At 38.3% G+C, this 27103-nt stretch overlaps 2 protein-coding genes and 1 long non-coding RNA gene across 6 annotated transcripts; 1 reads left to right on the forward strand and 2 right to left on the reverse strand.

The window, feature by feature from the left end:
• Positions 1-6866: 6866 nt before the first annotated feature.
• On the reverse strand, positions 6867-9307 carry LOC118771039 (mucin-2-like; the record flags this gene model as incomplete). The annotated part of the gene is made up of 3 exons (XM_036518887.1): positions 6867-6941; positions 7932-8014; positions 8296-9307. Coding segments are annotated over 3 exons (1170 nt in total), but the record flags the coding sequence as incomplete, so codon positions are not given.
• Positions 9308-15148: 5841 nt separating this feature from the next.
• ttc14 (tetratricopeptide repeat domain 14) lies at positions 15149-21883 on the forward strand. Of its 4 annotated transcripts, none has more exons than XR_005004701.1 (13): positions 15149-15543; positions 16110-16286; positions 16610-16734; positions 16839-17038; positions 17161-17245; positions 17353-17482; positions 17606-17761; positions 17861-17932; positions 18136-18255; positions 18443-18565; positions 18797-18914; positions 19779-20237; positions 20342-20399. XR_005004701.1 is itself a non-coding variant. In XM_036520859.1 (13 exons), exons 2-13 carry the CDS (start codon positions 16153-16155, stop codon positions 21270-21272), a joined length of 2301 nt encoding a protein of 766 aa, XP_036376752.1. In that variant the 5' UTR covers positions 15149-15543; positions 16110-16152; the 3' UTR covers positions 21273-21883. The 4 variants fall into 4 exon arrangements, 3 of the variants coding, with proteins under 3 accessions (XP_036376752.1, XP_036376753.1, XP_036376754.1); XM_036520859.1 differs by having other exon boundaries at positions 19779-19885; positions 20342-21883; XM_036520860.1 differs by having other exon boundaries at positions 15149-15257; positions 19779-19885; positions 20342-21883.
• Positions 18951-26512, reverse strand: LOC118772486. The gene is made up of 3 exons (XR_005004702.1): positions 26266-26512; positions 19334-19399; positions 18951-19249 (listed from the first exon to the last, which is right to left on the reverse strand). It is a non-coding gene; the product is annotated as an uncharacterized LOC118772486 (long non-coding RNA).
• Positions 26513-27103: the final 591 nt, after the last annotated feature.

Genomic DNA, 27103 nt, shown 5'->3' on the forward strand with positions numbered 1-27103 from the left:
GACGTGGACATGAGGAAAAGTTCAGTGCGGTTGTAAACTCAAGAAGGTGGGGACACAGAAGTGCCGTGCCAGTGATTGGTCAACTCTCGAATAGGCGGACTTCACTCGAGCCTATTGGGACGCACCGTGAACGGTGCTCACTGGTTATAAAGTTCATTTTTCGTGGGAGGCTACTGGTGGCATGAAACGTACATAAACATACAGCAATTCTTCTTTCATTATTTCAAATAGATAACATCATTTTATCTAACAAAGTATTTCGCAACATGGAAAAACTTAGGCGTGAGATAATCAGCCGCATATTCGATTCAATGGTGTGCATAGGAATGCCTCCCGTCAACTCAAGTGCTGATGGAAAATATTCAGTAAGTGTGAATCTTAGGCGTCACTCGTTTTTTTTTTTAAATTTAATATGAGACTTGACTTATAGACCATAAAAAGACCATAAATTCAGGTAGGCGTGTGTAAGGCACCCAGCTTCCTTCCAAGGAAGCTTATGTAGCCTATTCTATGAAAGGTTGGGCTAATGTTGAAAAAAGTGTTGACTAATTAAAGGAAGGACTGGAGTGAAAGTTTACGTGGTGCATGAAGTGTATAGAGTATATGGTTGTTTAAAATGAGAATTTGATCAGTTTAGTTTCTGGTATGCTTGGATAAAAGAACCAGCTACAGCTATGAGCACATTATCTTGGTAAAGCAGTAAATGAGTGACGCACGTCAGGGTCATTCAACTCGTTTGAGCCAACAAGAGGTAGGGTTACAACAGAGGGAACTGCCAAAACATGCAGTATTTGGTCAATTTTACAGCACGTCGAAAGTTGCAGGTGCTGAATCAGTTCCATTTTGATGATGACTGTAATGCATCTAAATTTATTTATATTTTCTGTCACATTACCAAAACCTCATATACAGTGCCTTGCAAAAGTAGTCAGACCCTTGATCAATTCTCATATTTTACTGAATTACAAATGATACATTGAGATTTTGTTCTGTGTGATATTTTATTTAAGAACACTGGAACTCAGAATTAATCATTTTAAGATAACATTCCTTTATGTTAGAAAATATTTTTAATAAAAAAAACTGAAATGTGCTGTTTGCATAAGTATTCGACCCCTGTGCTCTTGAAGCTCCAAGTTTACACAAAAAATTGCCCTAACGAGGACAGAATTGCCTTATCATTGGCGTCTACCTGTCAACCATTAAAGTAACGGTCACATTTTCTGAATAAAAACCCCACTCTGTTTAAGAATTATTGGTCAGGCTATGAAGTTAGAGATAAAGTAATACAAATGCAAAAATTAGGAAAAGAGTACAAAAATAATAGCCAAGTGTTGGGACATCCCCGTGAGCACTGTGTAATCAATAATCAGGAAGTGGAAGCTGCAACATATCACCCACACACTGCCTGGAAAAGGCCATTCCTCCAAACTCAGTGTCCAAGCAAGAAGGAGAGAAGCCATGGAGAGGCCAACAATCACTTTGAAGGAGCTACAGAGTTCAGTGGCTGAGAGTGGAATAAAGGTGCACCAGTAAACAAAGAGCTCTACATAAACCTGGCCTATATGGAAGGGTGGCAAGAAGTTAGCCATTACTGAAAAAGAACCATCTTAAGGCATTCTGGAGTTTGCCAGAAAGCATGAGAGTGACTCTGCTAAAATGTTTTGAGACTAAGATAAAGCTTTTTGGCCAAAATTCAAGGCACTGTGTGTGACAAAAACCTAACGCTGCATTGAAGTATGGTGGTGGTAGCATCATGCTGTGGGATGCTTTTCATCAGCAGGAACTGGGAATCTTGATAAAATTGAAGGAAGAATGGATGAAGCAAGGGACATACTGCAGGAGAATCTGCTTCAGTCTGCTAAAAACTGAAGCCTGAGGGAAATTTCACCTTTCAGCAGGACAATGATCCCATGCGCATGGCCAAAGCAATACTGGAGTGGTTCAAGAGCAAAAGGTGAACGTCCTACAGTTGCTCAAAGTCCTGATCTCCACTACATTCAGAATCTATGGCACTATTTACTTGTCCACAAGAATCGTCCAACCATTCTGAACAACCTAGAGCAAATCTGCCAAGAAGAATGGCTAATCATCACTCCCCAACAGTGTGCAAAGCTGGTAGACACTTACTCCAAAAGACTTAAAGCTGTTATTGCAGCAAAAGATAGCTCTACCAAATATGAATGTGTGGGAGTGAATACTTACAGAAACAGCATATTTCAGTTTTTCAATTTTTCTTAAAATATTTTCTAACATAACACTAATGTCACCTTAAAATGATTAATTTTGAGTTTCAGTGTTTTTAAATAAAATATCACACAGAACAAAATTTCAATGTATCATTTGCAATTCAATAAAATGTGAGAATTGGTCAAGGGTTTGAATATTTTTGCAAGGCACTGCATATATTCATTCATTTATTACATTTATTCATTTGGCAGACGCTTTTGTCCAAAGCGACCTACAAGTGAGATACAATACAACACAAGTGAAAAACAACAATATTAGAAGTACTGCATGACAAAGTCTCAGAGGTTGGCTAGGCAAGGTACAAACTAGCAGGTAAAGCTAACAAGTATGTTAAACCATTACAACCAAACCATTACGTTAAGTTATTACAACCAAACCATCACATTTTTTATAGTTTAGTAGCAGATAGGAGGAAGTGTTTCAGGTGAGAGCGGAAGAGCTGTGACTTTCTTGAAGACGGAGAGGGACTCAGCAGAACGGATGAGGTGTGGAAGTTCATTCCACCACCGAGGGACAACAGCAGAGAAAGTCCTGGATAGTGATTTAACACCACGATGCAATGGGACCAACAGGTGCCGTTCGGTGGCAGAGCATAGTAGTCGGGAGGGAACATAGGGTTGCAGCAGTGATTTCAGGTACTTAGATGCAGTTTTGTTGGTCACCCTGTACATTCATATCCCAGATGATTGAATGGGAGCAAAATACATGAAATAACAGAGAAACTATACATGATAATGATTTGATAAATGAGTGATTCTAATGATTTTTACTAATGTTTGATATTGATTTCCACAATACATTTTGTAGTAGGATAAAAACAGAAACAATTGCACAAAAAGGCTTAAATACATTTGGTCCCACTTTATTATCCATTGGCATTGATTTTGGGGTATAAGAATACAATCCCAAAAAGTGCCTATTGTTGTATATATTTACAAAGCTTCCTAAGACACACAGCATAGATGCTTTGCCTCACTATGTAGGGCTGGGGCAGTCCTTATGATTGCAGCTATGGTCATTCCAAGGAGATAAGAGGCATGGGAGCAGTCTTGAATGTAATCCTGGCCAGCATGATGGATAAATACATAAACATTACATTACTGGCATTTAGCAGACTCTCTTATCCAGAGTAACTTGCATCAAGAGACAATTGTGGGTTAAGTACTTGCCCAAAGTTACAGCAGCAGTGCCCCCATGGGGAATCAAGCTGGCAACCTTTCGGTTACGAGTCCTGCTTCTTTAACCACTTTGCTAAACTGCCACCTCAAACATATGGTATGTCCAACAAATCACTCCCTCTTTTTGCTGAGGATAATCCTACTGTTCACTATTGTAGTCATAGTAATGACAAGCAATAGGCAGAATGCTAATATCCTCATATTTGTTAGTTGAAGCTTCATTCTTAGTGAATAGCAGAGGTTTTGGTTTCTAGTATTGGTGAATATGTAGAGCCTGATGCTCCATTAGCTGCAGTAATTCTAGAGCTTGATAAATCCTTAAATAATATGACTTTGTTAGAAGTAAGTAAGTAAGTAAACTGAGCAAAATAAATGACATGGGTGTTTGTTCCAGATTGCTGTGATACTGTTATCTCCTGATTGCATTATGGTGGGAAAATGAGGACAGCTGTTTTACCCCTTTTATATCCAACTTTGATAATTTCCAGCTGTAATACTTAAACGTGTCTCACCTCGATGAGCTTAAGGATTCTGTGCTTATTCGTGAGAGCACAGGGTGAGGCAATCCTGAAATGCAATCCTCCGACGCATCTGTATGCCAATGTGATTACTTTTGACATTACAAGTCCCACTACACACTACAGTGAATCGGGTGCTTATGGAGGAAAGGCAATACTCCACTGATGTCATCCAAGTGGATCACAGGTGGCCGAGGAGTTGCAGGGTGCAAAGAGAGGGATGTGACAAAGAATCCCAAACTGACCTAACCCAATACCCAGAGGAACAATATGTTCAACATTATGAACTCCAGATCATTGTCAGAGGACGCCACAGTTGGTTTTGAATCCCAAAAATAGGGCTCAGTCTGCACTCAACATGTGTACCTTGCTAGCTGAAGCCACCCTGGAGCTTACATACACATGTGAGTCAACTGGTGTACGAGGCATACATTTTGTATCGATTTTTAAATAAAACTTGCCAACAAATGTTTTTATATGTCAAAATGTATTAATGTAATAAAAACTTATGATAGTAGGGCACATATGATGAAATCTTAGGTATTCCATAAATAGTCTATTTATAATGTTAATATGCCACTGATAACATACAAAGATGTCCAGGGGAAACTTAAATATTTTAAGATGTTTATCATCTTATTTGTAAAAAATCAACATTTTCTATTAGCATAGCCAGCATAGCATATGTCATATTGTACATTTACATCACAAATGACATTTTTTCTACTTCTCATACACACATTCTTCAAATTAATTTTCAAAACTGTTGACACAACATTCAAAAACACTAATGCCATTTACAAAAGTCAGTTTGGCATGCAAAACCCAACTCTTATGTTGAATTTCTTTAAGACATCGTAGAAAAAAAGAAGCTATTTCAAAACAAAAACATTCAAAGAAATGACAATACATCATTCATTTAATCATCTGAACATGATACAATAATTTCATTATAACTAAATCACTCAAACCATAAAGTTTTCTGTCAAAATATACAGTAGTAAAAACAGTGAGATTAATGCATTTTGGTATTACTTCTATCATTCCTGCTGGTCTTCGCTTACATTCAAGTACATCCTGCCATGTTTACATACATTACAGCAAATGTATTCATTTGCCATACACCTTGGAATGTTTTACCCATGTCCAAAAAGACCTGAAGGTCTTAACTGAAGGAATATAATGTCAAAAATTGAAAAGGGGACTTTCAATTGCATTTAAATTTTTGATGTAAACTAATTACATTACATTACGTTCATTTAGCAAATGCTCTTATCCAGAACGATTTGCAGCACAAAAGAACAGAGGTGTATCCTTTCAAGTTCAATGAGCAACAGTGTCTAGGCTAACATCACTCCCAGACCAGTGAGTGTGAGCATAACATTATTCAAGCCCCACCACAAGTTAATGTGTGCAACCTGGCTAATCAAGGGAAGCCAAGTATACTACCATGCATTGCTCACTAAATCACAGAATCCCAAACACATTGAAATAGTACACGTAAAATAAACAGCAAGTAATAGAAGTAGCAGATGTTAGGAGGTGGGGACTGTGGTTGAACCAAGATGCAGTCTGAAGAGGTCGGTCTTCACTGTGGTTCAGAAGATGGCCAATGATTCCTCTGTCCTGACCCCTGTGGGGAGTTCATTCCACCACTGAGGGACCAGTATAGACAGGGACTGAGGACCTTCAGTGAGATAATTAAACTGTAAAAAGTTTTTCACATTGGGTGTTCAGTTTATAAATGGTGAAACTTTGCATATCAGGACAAGAATGCAGTACATTTTGACATTATAATCAAGCTAGCTAGCTAACAATTTCACTGACTGACTAGTGTAAGGAAAAACAAGGCGCAATTCCGATCTTCGCAGAAAAGACTTCTTTATTTACAGGAACGGCAGTTGTCAGAAATACGTGAAAATGCACTCTGGGTTCAGCTGAGTCGATCTGACCCAGAGCCCTTAGTGAAAGCATTCTTTATACTGATACAGAGCTTTGATCAGGATAGACAATAATCAAATAACTATCAATAAGGGTGGGAATACATGTGGTGAAATACCGGGGGTTTGGTAATGAGATTATTTCGTCTTTGATCAGGATAGACAATAGAGTACCGGTGGTGAAATACCGGAGGTCTGGTAATTAGATTGTCTTCCCTAGCAAGAACACTTCTCAATCACCCATCGCTGGTTCCTTTAGAAGTGTCAATTGTCGCAGCAACTAGCTGCCGCTAAAGTGATAGTTGAAGTCTATGAGCAGGACTGTGGTTACAATAAGGCCATCTTAGACAAATGAATACAGGTATTAGCATACCTTAAGTGAGAGGATCTGTGCTATCTTATGCTGCACTGAGTGAGCTGGTTTAGGGATCTAGACCAAAATCTTACACTAGTGAGCTAACTAGTAAGCAAGAGTAATCCACTGTCAACCTATTTTCTAGCTTGATGGTCAGAAAACTGTCTGTTTTGAAGCCAATGAGCTAGCTAACCAGTTCAATGTCTATACTGTGACTGTTGTTTAATGCACGAGCTAGTAATGTATCATTCATGAGAAAAATAGCATTGTGTATTAAGCTAATGGAGAAGACACATGAATAGATACTTAGTACATGTGAGTAGCTTGATATTTTTGTACGCTGCAAGCGGTTTTTTACATTAATACAAATAATGAATAATTGACAAATGTAAGTCAGTAATTACAAATCAAAGAAGAATCATACATTTACAAAATACATAAAATTGAAACAGTAACATTAAAAGCAGACTTAAAGTGCCTTAACACTGAAGAAGAAAAATGTCAAATATTTCAATTACTGTCAAATCTCAGAAGTAAATATAATTGACAGTCAAGTCTTGTGCAATATACAGAGGCATGTATAAATGCTTTTAGTTGAATTTCAGTTTTTGCTAGAGAAAATATATTATGGTACTGTGGTAAGGTTTATCACAGTAATCTTGGCAGTCTCATTCAAATGTAGCTGAATCAATTTTTGTGCCTGAAAAAGAGAAAAGATGGCATTAAAAGCATAAAATGCTATTCAGAATGTCAAACAGAACAAAATTCTTACAGCATAACAGTAAGCTTTATGCTATATCCAGGATTTAGACATTAGGCCCTCTCGGTAGCACCTTTGACGTAACACTCAATCAATTTCATTTCATGCATATTCGATGCAAAAAAATCAAAAGCTTAATTTGCATATGACACTGCACAGAAGCTCCAATGTATGGAAACACTGCAATGACTGGCCCACTTTCTTCTAAGAGGAAAATCTTTTCTGACTCATGAAATTTCAGAATATGGGAACTTTTACACATTACTCCTCCATAACTATTGGCCTTTCAGGCTTTTGCTGTAGCTGGCCTTCTTTGTTTCTTTGCATTTAACACTCAGCATCAATATATTTGCCCTGAGGGTTATCCTTTAAACAGTGCTTGCTCTATCATCAACACAAAGTTCAAAATGAAAACAAGTGAAGCTCACATGCTCTAGTATTAGTTAACAGGACTGAGGGTCATACACTGTTGCTTTATTCAAATCCACTTACACATTGATACTATCAGAATAAGGTCCATGTCACTAATATTGTAGGTATTAGCTAGAATTCTAATAAAAATTATTATTATAATTTGTGCAGTTAAGATTTCCCCCATTTTTTGTATATGTTGACTAATTCATAAACCTACTTCAACTTGAATGAGTACAAATTCCTAAATATTTATTTTACTAAAAAAGAACAGTCATAACAAAGTTTCTAATATGGATTACAAATGATGACAGTTATCAGTTAAAGTATTATTGCTAAAACGGTAATGATAAATGACATCCCAAATGGCTATGGTAGCCTTGTAATAGAAGTGCTATGAAACATGCCTAAACAGATATTCCTCAACAGGTTCAATAAAAACAATACACTGAGGCTATCATTTAATAAGTCAGACAAAAATGGAGGTAAAGTGAAATAATTCACATATTGTGAACTTACCTCTTCTACAAATTGAATAACTGTCGTATTAGGATCAAGAAGAGAAACTAGGGAAACCTCTACTCTTGCAAATGTTGTCAGGTCTGTAAAATAAGAATGATATCAGATTTGAAAAATCAATGTGTCTGAAAGAAAGTAACTGAGATTAGTTCATAATGTAACATTGTAACCTCTTGCATGGTTGGCACTGATTATTTTGTTTTCTGACTTTATTTAATCATTATGAGCTGTAAAGGCACATGGATTCAAATCTGGGATCAAAGCTAAAATTACTAATAATAACTACTACGGAAAATGTCATATTGTCAGTGCACAATTCCACTTAAATTGAATGTGTGTACAAAAAAGAAACATGCTCACATACTTGATGTAGGTAGATGTACAGTTACTGGATTGTGAGTTGCATTTGCTGCAGATGAAGCTAGAGTTGTGGTTGTTGCAAGCTGTGTTGTATGAGTTGTAGATGGCACTAGAGGTATGGTTGTTGGAGCTCGAGTTGTGGTTGTTGGAGTTGGAGTTGTTGTTGTTGGAGCTTGAGTTGTAATAGTTGTAGTTGGAGCCTGAGTTGTGGTTGTTGGAGATTGAGTTGTGGTGGTTGTAGTTGAAGCTTGAGTTGTTGTTGTAACTTGAGTTGTGATGGTTGTAGTTGGAGCTTGAGTTATTGTTGTTGGAGCGTGAGTTGTGGTAGTTGTAGATGGCACTAGAGCTATGGTTGTTGGAGCTTGAGTTATGGTTGTTGGAGCTGGAGTTGTTGTTGTTGTTGGAGCTTGAGTTGTAATAGTTGTAGTTGGAGCCTGAGTTGTTGTTGTTGGAGCTTGAGTTGTGATGGTTGTAGTTGGGGCCTGAGTTGTGGTTGTTGGAGATTGAGTTGTGGTGGTTGTAGTTGGTACTAGAGCTATGGTTGTTGGAGCTGGAGTTGTTGGAGCTTGAGTTGTGATAGTTGTAGTTGGAGCTTGAGTTGTTGTTGTTGGAGCTTGAGTTGTGATGGTTGTTGGAGATTGAGTTGTAGTAGTTGTAGTTGGAGTTTGAGTTGTTGTTGTTGGAGCTAGAGTTGTGGTTGTTGGAGCTTGAGTTGTTGTTGCTTGAGTTGTGATGGTTGTAGTTAGAGTTTGAGTCATGGTTGTTGGAGACTCAGTTGTGGTAGTTGTAGTTGGAGCTTGAGTTGTTGTTGTTGCTTGAGTTGTGGTGGTTGTAGTTGGAGCTTGAGTTGTGGTGGTTGTAATTGGAGCTTGCATTGTGGTTGCTGGAGCCTGAGTTGTGGTTGTTGGAGCTTGAGTTGTGGTGGTTGTAGTTGGAGCCTGAGTTGATGTTGCTTGAGTTGTGATGGTTGTAGTTGGAGCTTGTGTTGTTGTTGTTGCTTGAGTTGTGATGGTTGTAGTTGGAGCTTGTGTTGTTGTTGTTGCTTGAGTTGTGATGGTTGTAGTTGGTGCCTGAGTTGTTGTTGCTTGAGTTGTGATGGTTGTAGTTGGAGCTTGAGTTGTTGTTGCTTGAGTTGTGATGGTTGTAGTTGGAGCTTGTGTTGTTGTTGTTGCTTGAGTTGTGGGGGTTGTAGTTGGAGCCTGAGTTGTTGTTGTTGGAGATTGAGTTGTGATAGTTGTTGGAGTTTGAGTTGTTGTTGTTGGAGCTTGAGTTGTGATGGTTGTAGTTGGAGCTTGAGTTGTGGTTGTTGGAGATTGAGTTGTAGTAGTTGTAGTTGGAGTTTGAGTTGTTGTTGTTGGAGCTTGAGTTGTGATGGTTGTAGTTGGAGCTTGACTTGTGGTGGTTGTAGTTGGAGCTTGAGTTGTGATGGTTGTAATTGGAGCTTCCATTGTGGTTGCTGGAGCCTGAGTTGTGGTTGTTGGAGCTTGAGTTGTGATGGTTGTAGTTGGAGCTTGAGTTGTTGTTGTTGCTTGAGTTGTGATGGTTATAGTTGGAGCCGGAGTTGTTGTTGTTGGAGTTTCTGTTATGGTGGGTGTAGTTGGTGCCTGAGTTGTTGTTGTTGGAGCTTCATTTATGGTCATTGTAGTTGGAGCTAGAGATGCAGTTGTAGCTACTGTATTTATTGGAGCTTTAGTAGAAGAAAAAGCATTAGCATTTATAGTTGAAACTGTGGGAGATTTGGTGGCAGTTAAGGCGTACTCATATTTACTGGGGATATTGTTAATCTTTTAATCTTTTATTTGTATTGTTTATCTTAAATTTATTCCTGTTTCTCCAACTAGTTTTTGATATCCAAATCATCTCATACACTGGAACTGTAGAAACTTGAAATATGTCATTGAATGTGCAGTTTGAAAGGTGTCATAACCGGTGTTGCAGAATATGCTGTGTCAATGTACAGCTCATTGATCTCTAGAGACAGCGCTCTTTTTGTGAAGATGAGAGATGAGTACATGGACAGCTGCCATTTAGGTAGGCCTACAGTTACAAAGAAAGCACACTAACTATACTAGCTGTTTTGGACATTGCAAACGCCCCCCAATCCGAAAAAAATGTCATATTGATATTTATGCGTGTAGAAGGCTCCACCCCATATCTTTGCAAAACTCCATATATACTAAATCTGACGTAAACTAGAAGCTGGGCTGCGTTATCAGTTACCTGTACTGTCTTCCAGTTGTGACACTACTGGCCTCTACCTGCTCAAACAATTGCTGTTTCGTTCTCAGCAATGTTCGTTATGCTTCTGCTGACTGTAGTGTTGAACAAAGGAACCACATTTTAGCGTTAAGTATCCTTGCCTAACATTTCCCGAACGATTATCGCAGATAATAAGGACGTCTGCTCCAATTGTACGTGATTTCTTGGCCTGCGAAATGTGATGTGATGTTAAAAAGATGTATTTTTCTGTGCCAGCTGGTTGAAGTTTGAAAACACTTGCGCGCACACAGCGCACATTTAGGATAGGCTAATCAAAGGGATCTTCTTCCTGAAGGAGAAAGTAATACTTCTAATACTTGATGGATTTTTTTTTGCTTTGAAAATTGACTCACTTGAACTTCATGTCTTTGTCGGTTAGCTGGCTGGAAACATGCTCACACTTCGCCTAATGTTTGTGTGTTACTTTTCCCATTCTGCTTAGGACGTCCCCCCTGTCATTCCCTCACGGACCTCAGAACTACTACTACACCAAGAGAGAACCGCCGTATGACATTGTATGATAGGCTACTTTGTGCAGCGCCGAAAAGTAGCCATATTTTTATTTCGTGTTTTATTTTCATGTGTGATTTCTTTAATTGCGCACGCAAAATAGAAGTTCCTGGTAAATCATATTCTAATTATTTGAATGTAGTCTAATCTTTAGAATTTAATTTTTTAAAACTCGACTGAAGTTTAGCAATGTCTCCTTTTGGGAGATTCATGTGACAGGTTCCCGTCAGGCCAGATAAAAATTTAAGATTTATCTTTAACATGAGGATACATGTTGTGAATAATAATTTTCTCATTTCTCACAGAAAGTTAAAAATCGCACCGAAGTTATGTTATCACCCGTTACTATTGTTAATGAGTACTCTACACAACTTTGAGTGAATATGTAAAGGGAGCGAGGACAACCTACACCTAAAATATGGTATTGTGAGTTTTGTGAGCACAAAAAGACTATGACCATTATTATACAGAAGTGTTTCATTACATCGTCAGAAAAAAAATACATTTAATTTTCTAATACACTCATTTCAGGAAAATGTATTAACATTAAGATCGATAAGAGACAGTGGCATTTTCCAAAACTGAACTTTTGAATTTTGCATGTCAGCAGATGAGCTGTGTTTAAAGGGTACGGTTGCATAGAACTTTATATTGTGTCAACAGTTGGAAAATTATGCTGACAGTACATGTGAAGCTTCATGACAGTGGATTGAAATGGCATATGCACTGAATTTAAATTAAAAAAAAAATTACTCTATCATAACATTGCACCTGTGCATGTACTGTCAGCATTTTATCCTTTAGTGACACAGTTAAAGTAAAAGAATGACTGCTACTGTTATTCATAGACACATGAAATGTATTTTGACTTGGAGAATTTTCATTGTATAACTCCAAACTGTTAACTCTTAACCATTAAGGATGAATACATTTTACATGAATACATTAACTTAATACATTTAATAGCTTACTTACCCAATGTAGTTGTCTGCCCAGAGGACAAGGAAAAACAACCAAAAAACAGGATAAAATAAAACATTGTGTTTACTTTGAAAATGTGATGTGATTGTCTCCGTGAAAGCAAGCAAAGGCTTATGCCTTGTTTAAGGAAGTAAGTTTGCTATATATCACTCCAGAGTGATGGATGTTGACATTCATTACGTGCCATTCCTTTGAAATACAAGATGATGTGATTTCAGTGAACAGCACATGAAAATGCTGCACCTAAATATTTATTCCCATAACAGACAGAATATATTTTTTAAAAAATAGTTTTCGTTGCTTACTGTTGTTTCCCCCAGTTTGGGGTAATTGAGAATACATGGTTTTAATTGAAAGGTATGGTAAGAAGCAAACTGTATTGATGTATTGCTATTTTGGTTTCCCCACAAATAAGACAGATATTTCTTTTACCAGCCTAACTTTAATCTAAGAGAATGTTTTGGAACAATATGTTTCTAAGGTGCACCAGGAGGTTTCTCATTGTTGAACTCCATCAAGGTTAAGAAAAATTCACAGAAGCTTGAAATTAAACCAGTTGAACAGGTTAATGACAGCAGTGAAACTCCATTATAAAGGTGTTACATTTGCATAATGCAAAACACAATTCTCAAATTAAAATGAAAAATGTACATTTCAAAAATGTGTATATAAATCATTTTTGATTTCTGGGTGACTATACAAAACAAGCTTCATAAAACCTGCTTCATACAAAGAACAAAAGTGAGTTCAAAATAAAAACTCAGTATCACAAATGGGGCAATAAATCCATTCCAACCTTGAAAAGTAAAGATAGATGGGTTGAAAGAGGGAATGATGACATTGGAGGTCAGTATTTTTTCACAGGGATTAAAAATAAGGAAAGCTATCAAAAATCTTTCCACGCATGTTTAATTAACACAAAGATATACTGCGAACTTTAGTAGATATTTTAAGTGTTGAGTTACTGTTTCATTGTACAGTTTCAGGACAAATCTAATTCGGATAAATCGAAGTTGCGTGAACCCATATCCCGTCCATAGAAGTGAGTCTCTAGAGGGTGACAGAAGGTTGTGAGTCTGTGTTTGGTCATGAGTAGTGAGTTAGTGGGATAGGGGTCAAACATGAGAGGATCTGTCTGTTCCTTCTCTCCGTGAAGGGCGTATCCTTGAATGTTCGCATAAACTGTAATTAAATAGGAAATAATTCTAGAATGGAAGGTAAAAGAGCCTATAGCAAAAGTTGCTTGGCCCTGAATCATAGAGAAAAATATTGTGGCAATGGGCACTTATGTTTCATGCTATGAACATGTCAGTGAATTATGCATTCACAGTTCTTAACATCTCTGGAAATATATAGCAAGATGAAGGTTAACACACATTTACACAATTAAACAATTAATCTCACAAACATCAATAGTTTTGTGGTACTGGTGAAGGCTAGTTAAGAGGCTAGCCAATAAGGCAGTTTATCAGTTTTAATTATTATTTTATAGACTTTAAGAATATTTTCTTTTCTATTTCTATTCTTTTCAGACAACAAAAGGAAGTGACTGCATACCCAGCAGTCAGGAATTTATACCAGTCTGCCTGAAGAATGAATTGCCAGTGAGTGCACACATGCAGCTTGGCAATTTTCATACTTTATTGTGAGTGCAATCTGGTTTGCTGCCAGCTTTACACTACCTTGGAGGTTGTATGAGATCTCAAAAAGCTGGTGTGGAGCCAACCTTTTTTGTGGTACCCTTTTATACCGAAGAGATGGCATCTTGAAAAGTGGAGTGAAGCTGGTTTAACCTTGATCTGGAGTATAGAAAAGATGATTTTACAGCTGAATTTTAAAAACTCCCATGGAGAAAAAAAATGAAGTTTATATATGTAAAATGTCACTGTGGTTAAAAGTGAAAGTGCTTTTCAGAATTTAATTCTCTGAACAGTTACCTGATTTTAACCCAGGGCCACCACTGCTATGTATGGAATGCAATTTAACCTGTTTACTCTGAAACAAGGAAACATTTAATGTCATCTGGGGATTTCGAAACTTACTGATAAAATATTTTCAATTTATTTGTGCAGTACTTGTATAAATCTATAACCGATGTGCAATCTGAAAATACAACATTGAGAAGTCAATGAAGTAAGAAAGGTCCATAATTCTGCAGTACTTTTAGAATGCATATATTGTAAACATATAGATTATAAACATTATAAAAAAGAATATAAACTTGTGGAAACTAAAGTTTGGTATTTAAAATAAATTTTCAGCTATTAATAAGTTTTATGAATCATTCTGTGAAATCAGATGCATGTTGGTATGACCCTCTCAGAAAGTCTGGATGTACATTTGTGTTGTTTAAATTTCACCTTTGGTTCTTAAGAATTGAAGAAAAAAAAAACTTTAACTGATGTTATATTTTGCTGGGGTGATCTACACTTGATTGCAAAAGATCACTACTGGGATAAACCACATATTACAAATAAAATACAAAATACAAATGTGATCATTTGCTTTGGTGCTTACTTGTATACACCAAAAGTACATGTATATGCCAGCTCTTTTGTGGTCAAATGTGTGGTGGCATTATGATATTGGTCTGACTCTGTTTTAGATACAACTGTTGAAGTCACTAGAATATAGCCACAACGTTTTCCCTGTTTCTCCTTGATTAAAAATGATTTTCAGTGTAGCCAGTGCTTGACTGGAACCAACAGCCCATTTCTCCTCTTCTCTTCACTGAGCCTTTTAATCAGGGAAATGATCTGATAAATGTTTAAATGAATACATTTTAATTAAATGTTGACATTTGTTTTTAATAATAACACTCACCACCAAGTATTTGTACATTCTGTATTTATGTTAGTATTTATTTAATTTTATATTCATATATATAATTAATATATCCTGTTTAGTGTTATGTACTCCACAGTAATAGTTTTCGTTTTTACAAATGCAGTACGTTTCAGTAGAGTATCACATTTTTCCATATAATTAGCTGCAAGATCACCTGCATACAGTCACTTTCAGAACTTTTGTACACGCAGTAAACTTTTTGGACAATAGCCAAAGCTGTTCAATCCCACAAGTCTGTGCGAAATCCAGTTGGCCTGGAAGAGACAAACGTGGCGGCCTTGATAGGCGTGCTCGGAACGGCTCGCATGGTGTGAATGGGGTTTATGAACTGAATGTTTTAAAAGGCAATGTGCATCCACGCAGCTGGTAGTAAGTAGTGAACTAGTTAAATTCTAAATGAACGCATTTGTGTATCTATGGATGGATGTATTGGTAAATTAGTTCCTACGCTCCCTTGTTTCCCGTAGGACTGCAACCTCTGTGACACTTAAATTTCAAGGGGGCTGTTGAGGTGTTACTTTTCAGACCATGTAACGCGAGCTTCTTCGTTAACTAGCTAGTATAATCGTTTTTTAGGGATACATAAAAGGCAAACAACCAATATCTGTTCCGTCAGCTATGAAACGGAATATTAAGAAAAAGTTCCCCGGTGACTGTAAGTATATATGTGTAACGTTAGCTAGAATATAAATGTTTTCTTTCAATTAGCTGGCAATGTAGCTAGGCAAGCTAGCTCCTAAGGGGGTGCTCCCTGGTGGACAGAGGAGGATAAATGACCAGGCTAAGCTCTGCTTTGCTGAATATCCTACTAAATTAGCTAGTTGTATCGTTATATTTCTACAGGTTGTCTAGGTAAACTAATGCTAACGTTAATTGTTTATTATGCTTCAGTCTGGGTAAGAGTGGTTGGATTAATGCAAGCCATGATTCAGAATATATATTAGCTAGTAGTTAGCTTCTGTTGACTATCATCTGGTCTAGCAAAATTTCGCTATGAATTTGTCTATGAATTACATCGGATATGAAGACAGCTTGCAAACTAACTAATCTGACATAACGCCGCGAGAAGTTAATTAAGTAACAACGTGATATGAGCTTACGTCTAGTAAATAAATTAGCCAGTTTAGCTTTCGTTTAAAATGATTGATATATTCTGTGAACTTTAAACACACGTCATGTGTAAAGGTATTGAAAATGAACTAAGTCCATTTTCCATTTCAGGACGTCGAGCTCAAAACAGACATTGAGAAGCAAAGGACTGATAATGGATAGAGATCTGTTGCGACAGTCTTTGGCGTATCATGGACAAAGCCTGTTTTCACTTCTTAAATGTGAACAGAGTGAAAATCCAGACTTTAAGATAATTGCGACAGATTTATCTAAGGCCCCCCACCCAAGGTAACTGAAATATACACACAAATACGTCATAAATAGCACTTTTTCCTTGTTGTGACATTTTTCTCTACCTTCTCATTTTAGCTACGTTTTATAGAAACCACATCCTGTCTATCACATACCACCTTCGGGATTACACACACACACACACACACACACACACACATATACATATATATATATATAATATATATATATATATATATATATATATATGTATATGTATATGTACTCAAAACACACCTACTCCTGTTGATGACTATGGTTACCATGAAGCAGTATTTTAGTATCCCTGAATTCTTAACTGGAGTGCTTCTCTTCCAAAGGAAAGACAAAAGGACTGGCAGTACTGCCTTAGAGCAGTTCATTGCAAGGAAAGCAGACCTCCTGTTTGCACCCTCATGGAAGTCAAGTGTTCCTGCAGAGGATGAGTGGCCTGAGGAGACGGAGGGTAGTAGCTCGTAATTTTTCTCTATGCACTGCTGTGATGTGGGAGGAGATGCGGCTGCAGGGTTTGTTTTTCTGTGCAGAGTTAAGAGACTGTGGTCTTCACAGAGCCCTGTGCCATCATGCCCCCGTTGGAGCAGTTCATGGACGTCCCTTTTGATGAGAGGAGAGACCTCTTCTACAGAGATGTGGAGCGTGGGGACGCTGTTATTGGACGGATTAACTCCATCCGGGACTTTGGCTTCTTCATCACTCTCATCTGTCTGGGTGGAGGGTTGGAAAGGGACATCGAAGACCTAGAGCTGACGGTAGGACACCCCACACAGAGGACAATGTGTCACACATGCAAATGTAGAATGTTCACACAGTGCAAAACCGCTGTGCTGTCCCTCACCACCCTGTTTTTTTTTTTTTTTTTTTGCTTTCTCAGGCGCTATGCCCCATTAGGGATGTACCATCGAATGGAAATCACGATGACCCACTGTCCTACTATCAGATTGGAGATTTGATAAGAGGTGGGTGTGTTAAGTGATTCCTAAAACATTTATTGTATATGTCCTGTTGAAAATAGATTGAGTAAATGAAGCTGTAATACTGACTTATATATTGTATTGCATTATAGCTGGGGTGAAGGACATTGACCGGTATCATGGGAAGCTGACTGTCTCACTTCAGCCCTCATCCCTCTCCCCACATCTGGCAAAACTGAAGCTTGGAGTCATTAATAAAGATGATCTGCCATTGCATTACATGTAAGACAAGTAAACATCGCCCTGTTACGAATATGGCACTGTTTCCATACTCATTTCCTCTTTTCCAATGTTTGGCTTGAGATGCTTGTACATTTTGCCTTTTTTCCTGCTACTACTGTTCAGCCGAGGTGTGAAGATGGCAAGTAGCTGTACAGACACCTATGATAAAGTTCTGGAGCAGTCACTGGGATTCTCCAACCCATCTAATGTGGAGTTCCTTCTGCGGAAACTTGGAATCAGTGAAACACAGCCTCCATCATTAATGAGAGGGCTACAAAGGTAAGCTCTCCATTCATACATCGTGTAACCACTAAACCTTCTGTTTTCCTTGCCTTTTGATATGTACTTTTTCACTTTCTGAATTTCTTTTACTTGCAGCAAATATTTCTTGGAAGATGATTATGGAACATCTATCAGAAAGAAACAGTCTGCATCCTGGGCACTTAAGTGGTACATTTTTTTTTTTTTCTGAATTGGTAACATTATTCAAAGCAAAAGCAAATTTGACTTTTTATGAAAGTACTTAGACAAATAAGCAGACATTCTTTAAGAACCTGTTTTTCAGAGAAGGTGTCTTCAGATCAAGTGAGTGAGTGGTGATGATGCTGATAAATTCAACCAGTTAATGTTTTTTAATATCAAATCTCTTCTAGTGTGAAAATTGGAGTAGACCACTTCAAATCTGGACGCCATGTAGAGGCAATGAATGAGTATAACAAGGCCCTAGAGATAGATACTAACAATGTGGAGGCTCTGGTGGCACGCGGTGCACTGTAAGTATTTCTGTGTGACTGAAGACTCTGGCTTGGGAATTATTTTATAGCACTTTGTACTTTGTAGTTGCAATTTATCTCATTCGTTTGTGTAAGGGGCTGTGGAATATTATTCTTTAAATGGTCTTATTTCTTGAACTCTTTGTGCTGGCAAAAAAGTTTGAAGAAAATGTGTAATATTCTCCAGGTATGCAACTAAGGGAAGTCTCACGAAAGCGACGGATGATTTTGAGCTGGCCTTGGAAGGTTGCCCAACCCACAGAAATGCAAAGAAGTATCTGTGCCAGACATTAGTGGAGCGAGGGGGCCAGTGAGTCTTGTTTAGCAGGGAGCCCTTTCATTTCCTGCATTCCACTTACTGTTTTCTTTGGGACAGGACATATTGTAATAACCTGTTAAGAGTATAGTGTTGAACTGCCAGATTTGATAAACCCTTGAACTTTTCACTGCTGAGTCACAATCTCATGATACAGATGAAATGTAGCTGAGTGATCCATGATGCTGAATGTGAAGTTCCTATGTGCTTCCTGTTGTGTGCTAGGCTGGAGGAAGAGGAGAAGCTTGTGACAGCAGAAGGCCTGTACAGAAAAGCCTTGACCTTAGATGGAAATTTCCAGGAGGCTGAGGAAGCCTTGAAGAAACTGCAGCTACGCATCCAGGTGAGCCAGTATTCTGTCACCTGATTTCTCCTCCACCAGATTGATCAGGATCTTTTCTTTATGTTGAGTAAGACTTTCCTCTTGACATCTGTGGTTTTCAGTTATTGTAAACTGTGAAAGTCAACATGCTTTCTTGCCATTGTCCTTCAGTACAAAGATATCTTTACTTGACAGTACAGGACAGGACACTGTTACCAATTGAATAATATCATTACTGTCCCTCAGAACTGGGTCAGCCTGTTTATGTACAGCTTTTCATTCAATATTTCTCATGAATATGACCTGTTATGCATATGCTTTGTAAGTCCATGCTGCGTCCTCCATCTGGGAAGGCCCTGAAAGAGATGTTTCACATTTCATTATGTTCATGTAATCATACTGCTTCTGTTGTAATACTGATGAAGTGTTCTATTGTTTACGTGTCTCTGTGATCTGGGACCTTGCTCCTTGACTGCACTGGGTTGCTGTGATTGGTGTCTCCCCAACTGCAACCAAAAACAAATTGGGACTGGACTGAAACTGGTTTGTATTGTGACCCCGGTCATCATGTGGTAAATATAACCTTTTTCCGCTTGGATAAATGCAACCACTACTTTTGACTGCTACTATTTTTAACCTTGGAACCACAATTTGGTAAATCTGTGTGTGTGTGTGTGTGTGTGTTTTATTCATGCTTGTCATTTAAAATTTTTCTTGAACGATTCAATGGAAAACGGCAATCGACATTTGATTACAATTTGCACTGTTATAATGGGGCTGTTTTCACATGGTCAACGTGGTCAAACTGCATGCCAATGACCTCCATCTGAATATATACATTTTAACTTGGTTGCAATTTCACCTTAAAAATTGACTGCATTAAAGAAATCTCTGAAACTGAGAGAAGAAGAGATGGCAAAGGAACAGAAAAAGTCTAAAAGTGTGGAGACAAGTGCAGAAAAATTGCGTAAGATCTTAAAAGAAGAAAAAAGGTAAATTTGGCATGCAGAATTCAGCTGTTGGAGAGCCACACTGCTCATTTGATCTTGATCTTTATACACTGGTACCTGCTTTTCTGTTGGACCTTAGCTTTGTGTATTAACATGTTGTTTAGTAAAATGAGTATTGAAGCTTAACTGTTGAGGTTGGTCAAAAAGTTTAGCTTGTTTTTAAACAGTAGTAGATGTTAATCCCTCTCATTTGAACATCAACTTGCAACTTGGTGATTATGAGGATTATTCTCATTTTACTTTGTTTTTTCCCCATGTAGTTCAAAAAGCTTTGCAGTAATGTTTCCTGATTTACTTTATGCAAAATTCTAGGAGTCTGAATTACTGTAAAAAGGTGTTATTATTATTATTATTATTATTATTATTATTATTATTATTTCCAGCATGGGATTTGTGAAACTAAATTGTATTCAGTTTATGGGATTTTGCCTTTTTTAGAATGAAAAGGAAAAGGAGGCGATCCTCCTCAACATCTTCATCCACTTCATCCAGTAGCTCCTCAGACTCCTCTTCCTCCTCCTCTTCGAATCGTAGAAAGTCTAAGAAGAAAAGGCGCAAGCACAGGCGATCATCACGCAACAGTAAGAAACGTCACCGTAGGGTTTCCTCTCGTGACGACAGAAGTGTCGACAGTAAGGAAGAGTGGTACCCTGCCCCAGCAAACACATCCGCTTCCTTCATGGGTCAAAAGCAGGAGATAGTTAAAATTCTGGAAGAACATACCAGGTCAGAGGATCACAGTAGGTCACAGGCTAAAGGTAGAAGGTCACACCCTTCTGTGTCCTCATCGTCGGTTGAAATTCTGGACGACTGTCGAGGTAGGTTTGAAGATGACCCTTTCGACAGTGCTTCCCAACACTCTGAAACTAGCAGAGGAAAATACAGAAATGAGGATAGGGCTTTAGCCTCTCCTCAGAGTCACCATCGTAAGTCTAGTGAAAGGAGATTGAGTGGTAGGGAGAGGGATGTGGCCAGAGTCCCGAGAAGGGTAGAGGAAGATTGTGGTGGCCAGCAAGAGGTTTTCGACCCATCTGAGAAAACGAAGCGCAGGAGGTATTTCAGTTCCTCAGCTGGCTCTGAGTATTCTCACAAGTTGGATTGGCCTGCCAAAGAGCGTTCGTCACAGAGCTGCAGCTATGGAAGGTCTGATTGCGGGAGATATGATCGTTTTTCCAGTGTTGAGAAACCAGACAGTAGAGGCATGAGAAGGTCAGGTGGCGACGATAACAGTTTACCCCGTAGAAAATCTCAAAATGATCAGGAATCTGTAGAGGGGAATTTGAGAAAAGATCTCCCATCAAACTTGCTTGACATCTTTAGCCAGATAGCACAATTTGAAAAAGAGAAGTGTGTCAAGCAGAAAAAATGAACTGAATGTGGGTTCCATCAGGGACAGCTGTGTGGTACCCCCACCATTTTTGTCCTGATGGGAAAGAAACTGATACTGTAATGTTGTGAAATAAATGGCAAACACTCCTCCAGTTCTGGGTTGGTGTGGCATATAATCTGCTGAAATACTGGGTCATTGCTCTTATTTTGTGTTTAAAAACACTGCCTTAAGCACCTGATGCAGTTGATGTGAATGCACAAGGACTTTTTTAGAATGAGAAACTGAAGGCAAGTCTGCTTTGTCCACAGTTATGCAGAAAATGAGTTTATGTGTAATCCTTGGGAAAGATAGCCCTTATCATAGTGAGACCTTTTGCTGTTTCTGTGCTGTATAAATGAATGGCAGAACTGTTATGCTACATGTTTCACTCAGATTGCAATCAGTTGTAGTATTAGTGACAAATCAATAGTCCATAGGCATTTTTAATTTTTCATTACTAGGAACTGTTATCTTTTCAACGAATCATCCTCAGTGTCAATAAATGTGCCAAGTGATGTCTTATTTTCCAGCTTTTGGTCAATAGTTTCAAACTGGAACATATGAACAGAAAATTTCAGTGTATACATGCATATCTTCTAATAAAATACAAATTTCCCTGTTCAAACTGTTTGGCTGTTGTGTATGTATTGTTTAAAGCGATTGGTGAGTAGAAGTACTTTGGTGGTAGCAGCAGATAAGTGATGCAGTGACAGTTTAGGTCTCTTGTGCCAGACGTCTGGTCCTTGTGGCCCAATTTAAGGTACTTCCTAGACCAATGCGTGCTTTTTACTAAGTAGACACAGACCACATAGCAACAGTCAGTAGGACCTGTAGATAATTCCCACTTAATATTGGAAGGATTCTCCCCCTCCTCACCACTGATTCCACTCAATTCCTGGTTTTCTTCCGCCTGGACTACTGCAACTTCGTCTTTGCTGCCCTCCCTGCTTGTGTCAACAAACCACTGCAGTGTACACAGAATGCTGTTTCCCACTGGTCCACAAAGTCTCCAAATTCTCCTGGGTCTCTCCCTTCCTGATCCCCTTTCACTACTGATGGCAACTTACATCTGCTTCAAAATGCTGATGTTAGCCTAGCAAGTGGTGAGGGAAATGGCTCCTACTAAATTTCATTTGATCACCTGATTCAGTGTACTTGCCAGACTACTGTGCCCAGCCTCTTCGGGGTGTTTGTTTGCCCCCCCCCCCCCCCCCCCCCCCCTCTCTCTCACGTCCTGGTCATGCCAACTGTCTGTCTTGAGCCCAGGTGGTGAAACTGGTGCTTCCTGTTTTCATCAGAACAGCTGGAACTTTTCATGCCACTTTATTAGAGCATCTGATAAATGACAGTAATGTAACTACTGCTACAGACTTGCAGCATAGATGGGATTTGGTTTGTTGCATGCCCGGTGCTATGGGGGTGCATAGGGGTACATTGAACCCCAGACAGACCTCAGTGCACCCCCAGTTGTCTCCTTATATCCCAATGTCTGCATAGTATTCATGACTTTTTGTGCACCCTCGTGGGTTGCAATTGCACCCATCTGTATTTTCTGAGCCTGGTCTGTTAGGATTAGACATTTAATGTTTACCTGGCAGGAGAAGGAATTTTAGACTTTTTGTTTTTTAATCCAGCGGTCTAAGTTCTATTTACGCAGGTCATGAGGAACAGGTTAGACTATGATAAGACTTTCCAGTGTAGATAAGTTGCGTAATTTGGACCTGTCCTCGTGGAAGAATATGACATGCGTTTAACCCTTTGTTCCTACTGCTAAATCACTTCCTTGTGGGTGATATTACAGTATGGCATGCTCATGTTCTATGCTTGATTCTGAGCTGCACATAATGAGAATTATGTTAACGAGTCTAGTAGTTACCATTAGCATTATGAGATCTGTGTTTGCGAATCCCTGTTTATGTCACTGTGCGAGTAGATATCTAAGTTCATTAGATAAGTTCAAGATAAGTTCACTGTGTATTCCCTCAGGAAGCCATACTCTCTCTCTCAATACTAAAAAAGGTTTCTTCTTCAAACAACTAGAGCGAATACAGTATTACCATGAGGGCAATGGCAGGGATAGAATACTAGTAACAAGTTGACAGAAAAACATCAATAATGATTCCCTCATTTCTGTTTTTGTTGTTCATTTCCTAAGAACTGCAGTGTGTGGGAATTTGTCCAGTGTTTTGACATAAAATCACTGCAAGAGGTCAAATTTCAGATGGGATTTGCACAACTTGTGCTCTGGACTCAAACTAAGGAAACAACCCTACATTTACCAGAACAAGTCCCGTGAAGTTAACTGATCAACATGCTTGAAATACCTCATTTCCAAATGGCTCATTTCCAATTCCGCTGCTGAATGCAAGTCAGGGAGTTCAGTTGCATTTTGTCTTCCAGCTGACTGCAGTCAATATTACATTCTTCTGTAATGTGTCTTTGAATATTGGCCAATCAAATGTGCTTGTGTATTTATGATATTGCTAATTATGACACAATGGAGGGGCTACAAGACAAAGAGTATGTGCAAATACTGGTAATTTTTTATCTGTTAAAATCTAGACTTAAATATTTATAATACTTTGAAGGAGGGGAAAAAATGTTGTGAGTTCAGTACATAATGGCAGAGAAGCTGTGATGGAATACCTAAAAGACAATTAGCCAGGTTGGACCTGATGATAATAACTCAATGATTCGGGGTATTGACTGGGTATCACGGGGTATCACTTTCACAATGTTTTGGTCATTATGTGCAAAATGGATTTTTAAATTTTTACTGAGCTCTGTAAAACTGCACATTTTCTTATAGCAGGGTGCTTATTAAGAAAATATGGAAGTTTTTTTTTTTGAGCTCCCTATTGCAACACTAATAAAATAATTTTTAGTGTATGAAACTGCATATAAATTAGATGTGATTTCATGTTTTTATTTTAGTATTGTGAAACTTAAGTACTTTTGAGAGTTTATGCTTATATGAAGGAATACACAAATGTTTCAACCAGCAGTTTTTTTTTAGCCGAAAAACAAATAGACTTGAAAATGAGTGGCAAAGTGTCTTTAAGCAAAGGTACCTTAAGCAATGTACTTAAGTCATATTGCTTCACTAAATACCCAGTTTGTAAACATGATGTGCAAGTTGCTATATATCTGTATAGTATGCATATTATGATTTAGTAGACAGGGTTTATGCAGTTTAAATCCCTGAAATTGTAGTTCTGTTGATAAACACTAAGCATTTTGTGAAGTATTACCAATATTTTGCACATTTTTATGCTCTCCTTTATTCTACCAGGAAGCCTAACTATGCTTTTTCACATTTACAATTTACTTGAATTCCTCCACAACTACAACCCACCTACAATTTTTGAAAATAAATAATGTGGTCTAATATGCAAATTTCATCTTGTTTAGTCAGATATTCACACCAACATTTTGTGGCATGAGCAAAATGTTTAGAAATGGTCATTTAAGTCAAATTTGTGGTGGTCTTGACCCTGTGTTCAGTACTGGTACTTGTGGATGGTGATGTCTTTGTTTGTGTAACATTTTGTGTCATTTGTTGGATGCACTTTGTGCTTGACTTTGGAAGTCACTGTGGACACAAAAATCTAAATGTATCATTAAATAACTCAAAATGTTTAGTGGATTCTTCAACAGAGGTCGCACACAGAAGGAAATATGACTATAAGCCGATCGTATCACAATATTTTCACATTTGAATGCTCACTGACTTGTCTTTCCTGGTCCCATGATCAGATTATGCTTCTGCCTCTGTTTGGCTACTTGCCGATCTACCCACAGTGTAGTGGTTCGTGTTCACAACTTCTGTGTTGAATTTCCTCATTAATTTGTCTTTTCCTCTGTCTCTCTGATCTCATAATTGACCTAGGATTGTAACTGGGTGGGACACAGGTCATGAAATTGTTAGCTTCATAATTAGTGGTTGTTGCATTTCCGTTGCAACTGGCAACCACTGGTATTGTGCAGGAAGGGCTGTGGTGGAATTAATTGATCAAATACAGTTGCAGAGACTGCTCCTCATCCTCAAAATGTTGTGAGTTCAGTGTATATAGTATGGTTTGTTTAGCAGGAAGAAGGCTATATGGTAACTACAGAGGTGTGGAAAAACAACTATAGCACAATGCAAGTTGTACAAAGTAAACAGTTACCTACTGGAGTGGAAGCCCTGTTAATGCGCAAAGCCTACAGAGTGCCCTCTGCTGGTGGACATCGCAAAATACATCCTAGCGTCCGTCCTTCCCATTTGCTCAATTGATGAATGAGCTCTCTATATTAAAGTGGTCCTTTAGAGTTTACTTTTCAGATAAAATAAAGATGTTGTTATAGGAAAATCTTACAAGATTGTGCAAAATAGCTCTTACTCAAATTTATGAATAGGCTCAACAGCACTCCACTCTTGTCGTCTTGGTCTTAGGGACAACGACAGTGTGCTTTAAAACACTTGTTCATTCATTGACATATCTTGGTTCTGTTGTTCTCAGTTTAGCTTCCCTGTCAGGTCTTTCAGTTTCTGAATGACTTTGAACATGACCAGAGAGAAGGCACTCAGAGAGGAACATTTCTGCGAAGGTATTAGTAACATAAACTCTGCCAAGTGATGTGTCCGTTATCTTCTTTAAATGATCAGTCATTTACATTTTGCTTTACATATATACATAGGCAACATCTTGTCTCCGTTTTGTTAGCAGGTGGGATGTGTTGTTCAGTCAGTCACCTTCTGCTCACTTTGTATATTTCAGAATTCAGATGAAGGTAGGTGATCTGTAGTGCTTTACAATAATCCTTCACCAGCCACGAGGGCCGGGTTCCTGAAAGCCTCTCAGCACAAAATTTCGGCTGGCAAATCGAATCACAGCTACATCGTATAAAGCCTGTTCGTTCATCGAAACACAGAATAAAGCAAATGTCACAGTGTTCAAATAACATGCGTTAAACACGAAAATAAATGTGAATTACACGTAGCTACACGTACCTTTTCCATAGTCTCAATTTTCTTCGCGGTTCTGAAAGCTGGTTTATGCTCCAATGCCTTGTCGTCACTAAACTGATAGAACAACGACATCAATAACTAAGTTCAACAGTCGGAAAGTAGTTGCAGTCATTTTTAAGAACTATCAATGCAAACCTACAGTAGGCTACTTATGTCGTAGTTGTCACTATGAAGGCAAGCAGCAAAACATAGAAACAGATGCACGCAATCATGTGGCTAGTTTAATTCCTTAAACTAGTAGAACGTACTGTGAATCACCTGAAGCTGACGTAGCCTGCCGTAGGTTTAAATAAATAAATAAATAAAGTTAACCCGCGAGCTACCAAGTTAGATTTCAGAAAGGATTTTGGCTGAACTGAAATTTACAGACAAGCTTTTTCAGTGGCCACACCAAAGTTTAAAATTTGTGTTCTCCAGAACGCAGCCAGCGACAGTTGTCCAGAAACAAAACAACAGTATCAACCAGATATTAATGTAACCACTGCCCATCGCCACATTACTTGTGGGGCAATATAAAAGAGCGCAAGGGCACCCCGTTGGTGCTGTGCTCTCCCTGCTTGCGAGCAATTCAACTTTTTCATGATGACTTGGGATTTTGGTGCAGTATTTGAGGGAGCAGGAGCGGCAAATGGCGTGTACATTAATTCTACTGGGCGTCGCTGATAAAAATGTATATCATTTAAAATCGGCGATTCGGAAGCAGTTGCTGCATATGTTAATACAGTTAGATCATAATGCGTTTTCTTTGCCTCACTTCTTGAGCTTTCTGCTCATTGAATCCCAGTTGCTCTCCATACTGGGGCTTTGAAATGATCCTCTC

The sequence above is a fragment of the Megalops cyprinoides genome, chromosome 2 (genome assembly GCF_013368585.1).
Source record: "Megalops cyprinoides isolate fMegCyp1 chromosome 2, fMegCyp1.pri, whole genome shotgun sequence".
NCBI lineage: Eukaryota > Metazoa > Chordata > Actinopteri > Elopiformes > Megalopidae > Megalops > Megalops cyprinoides.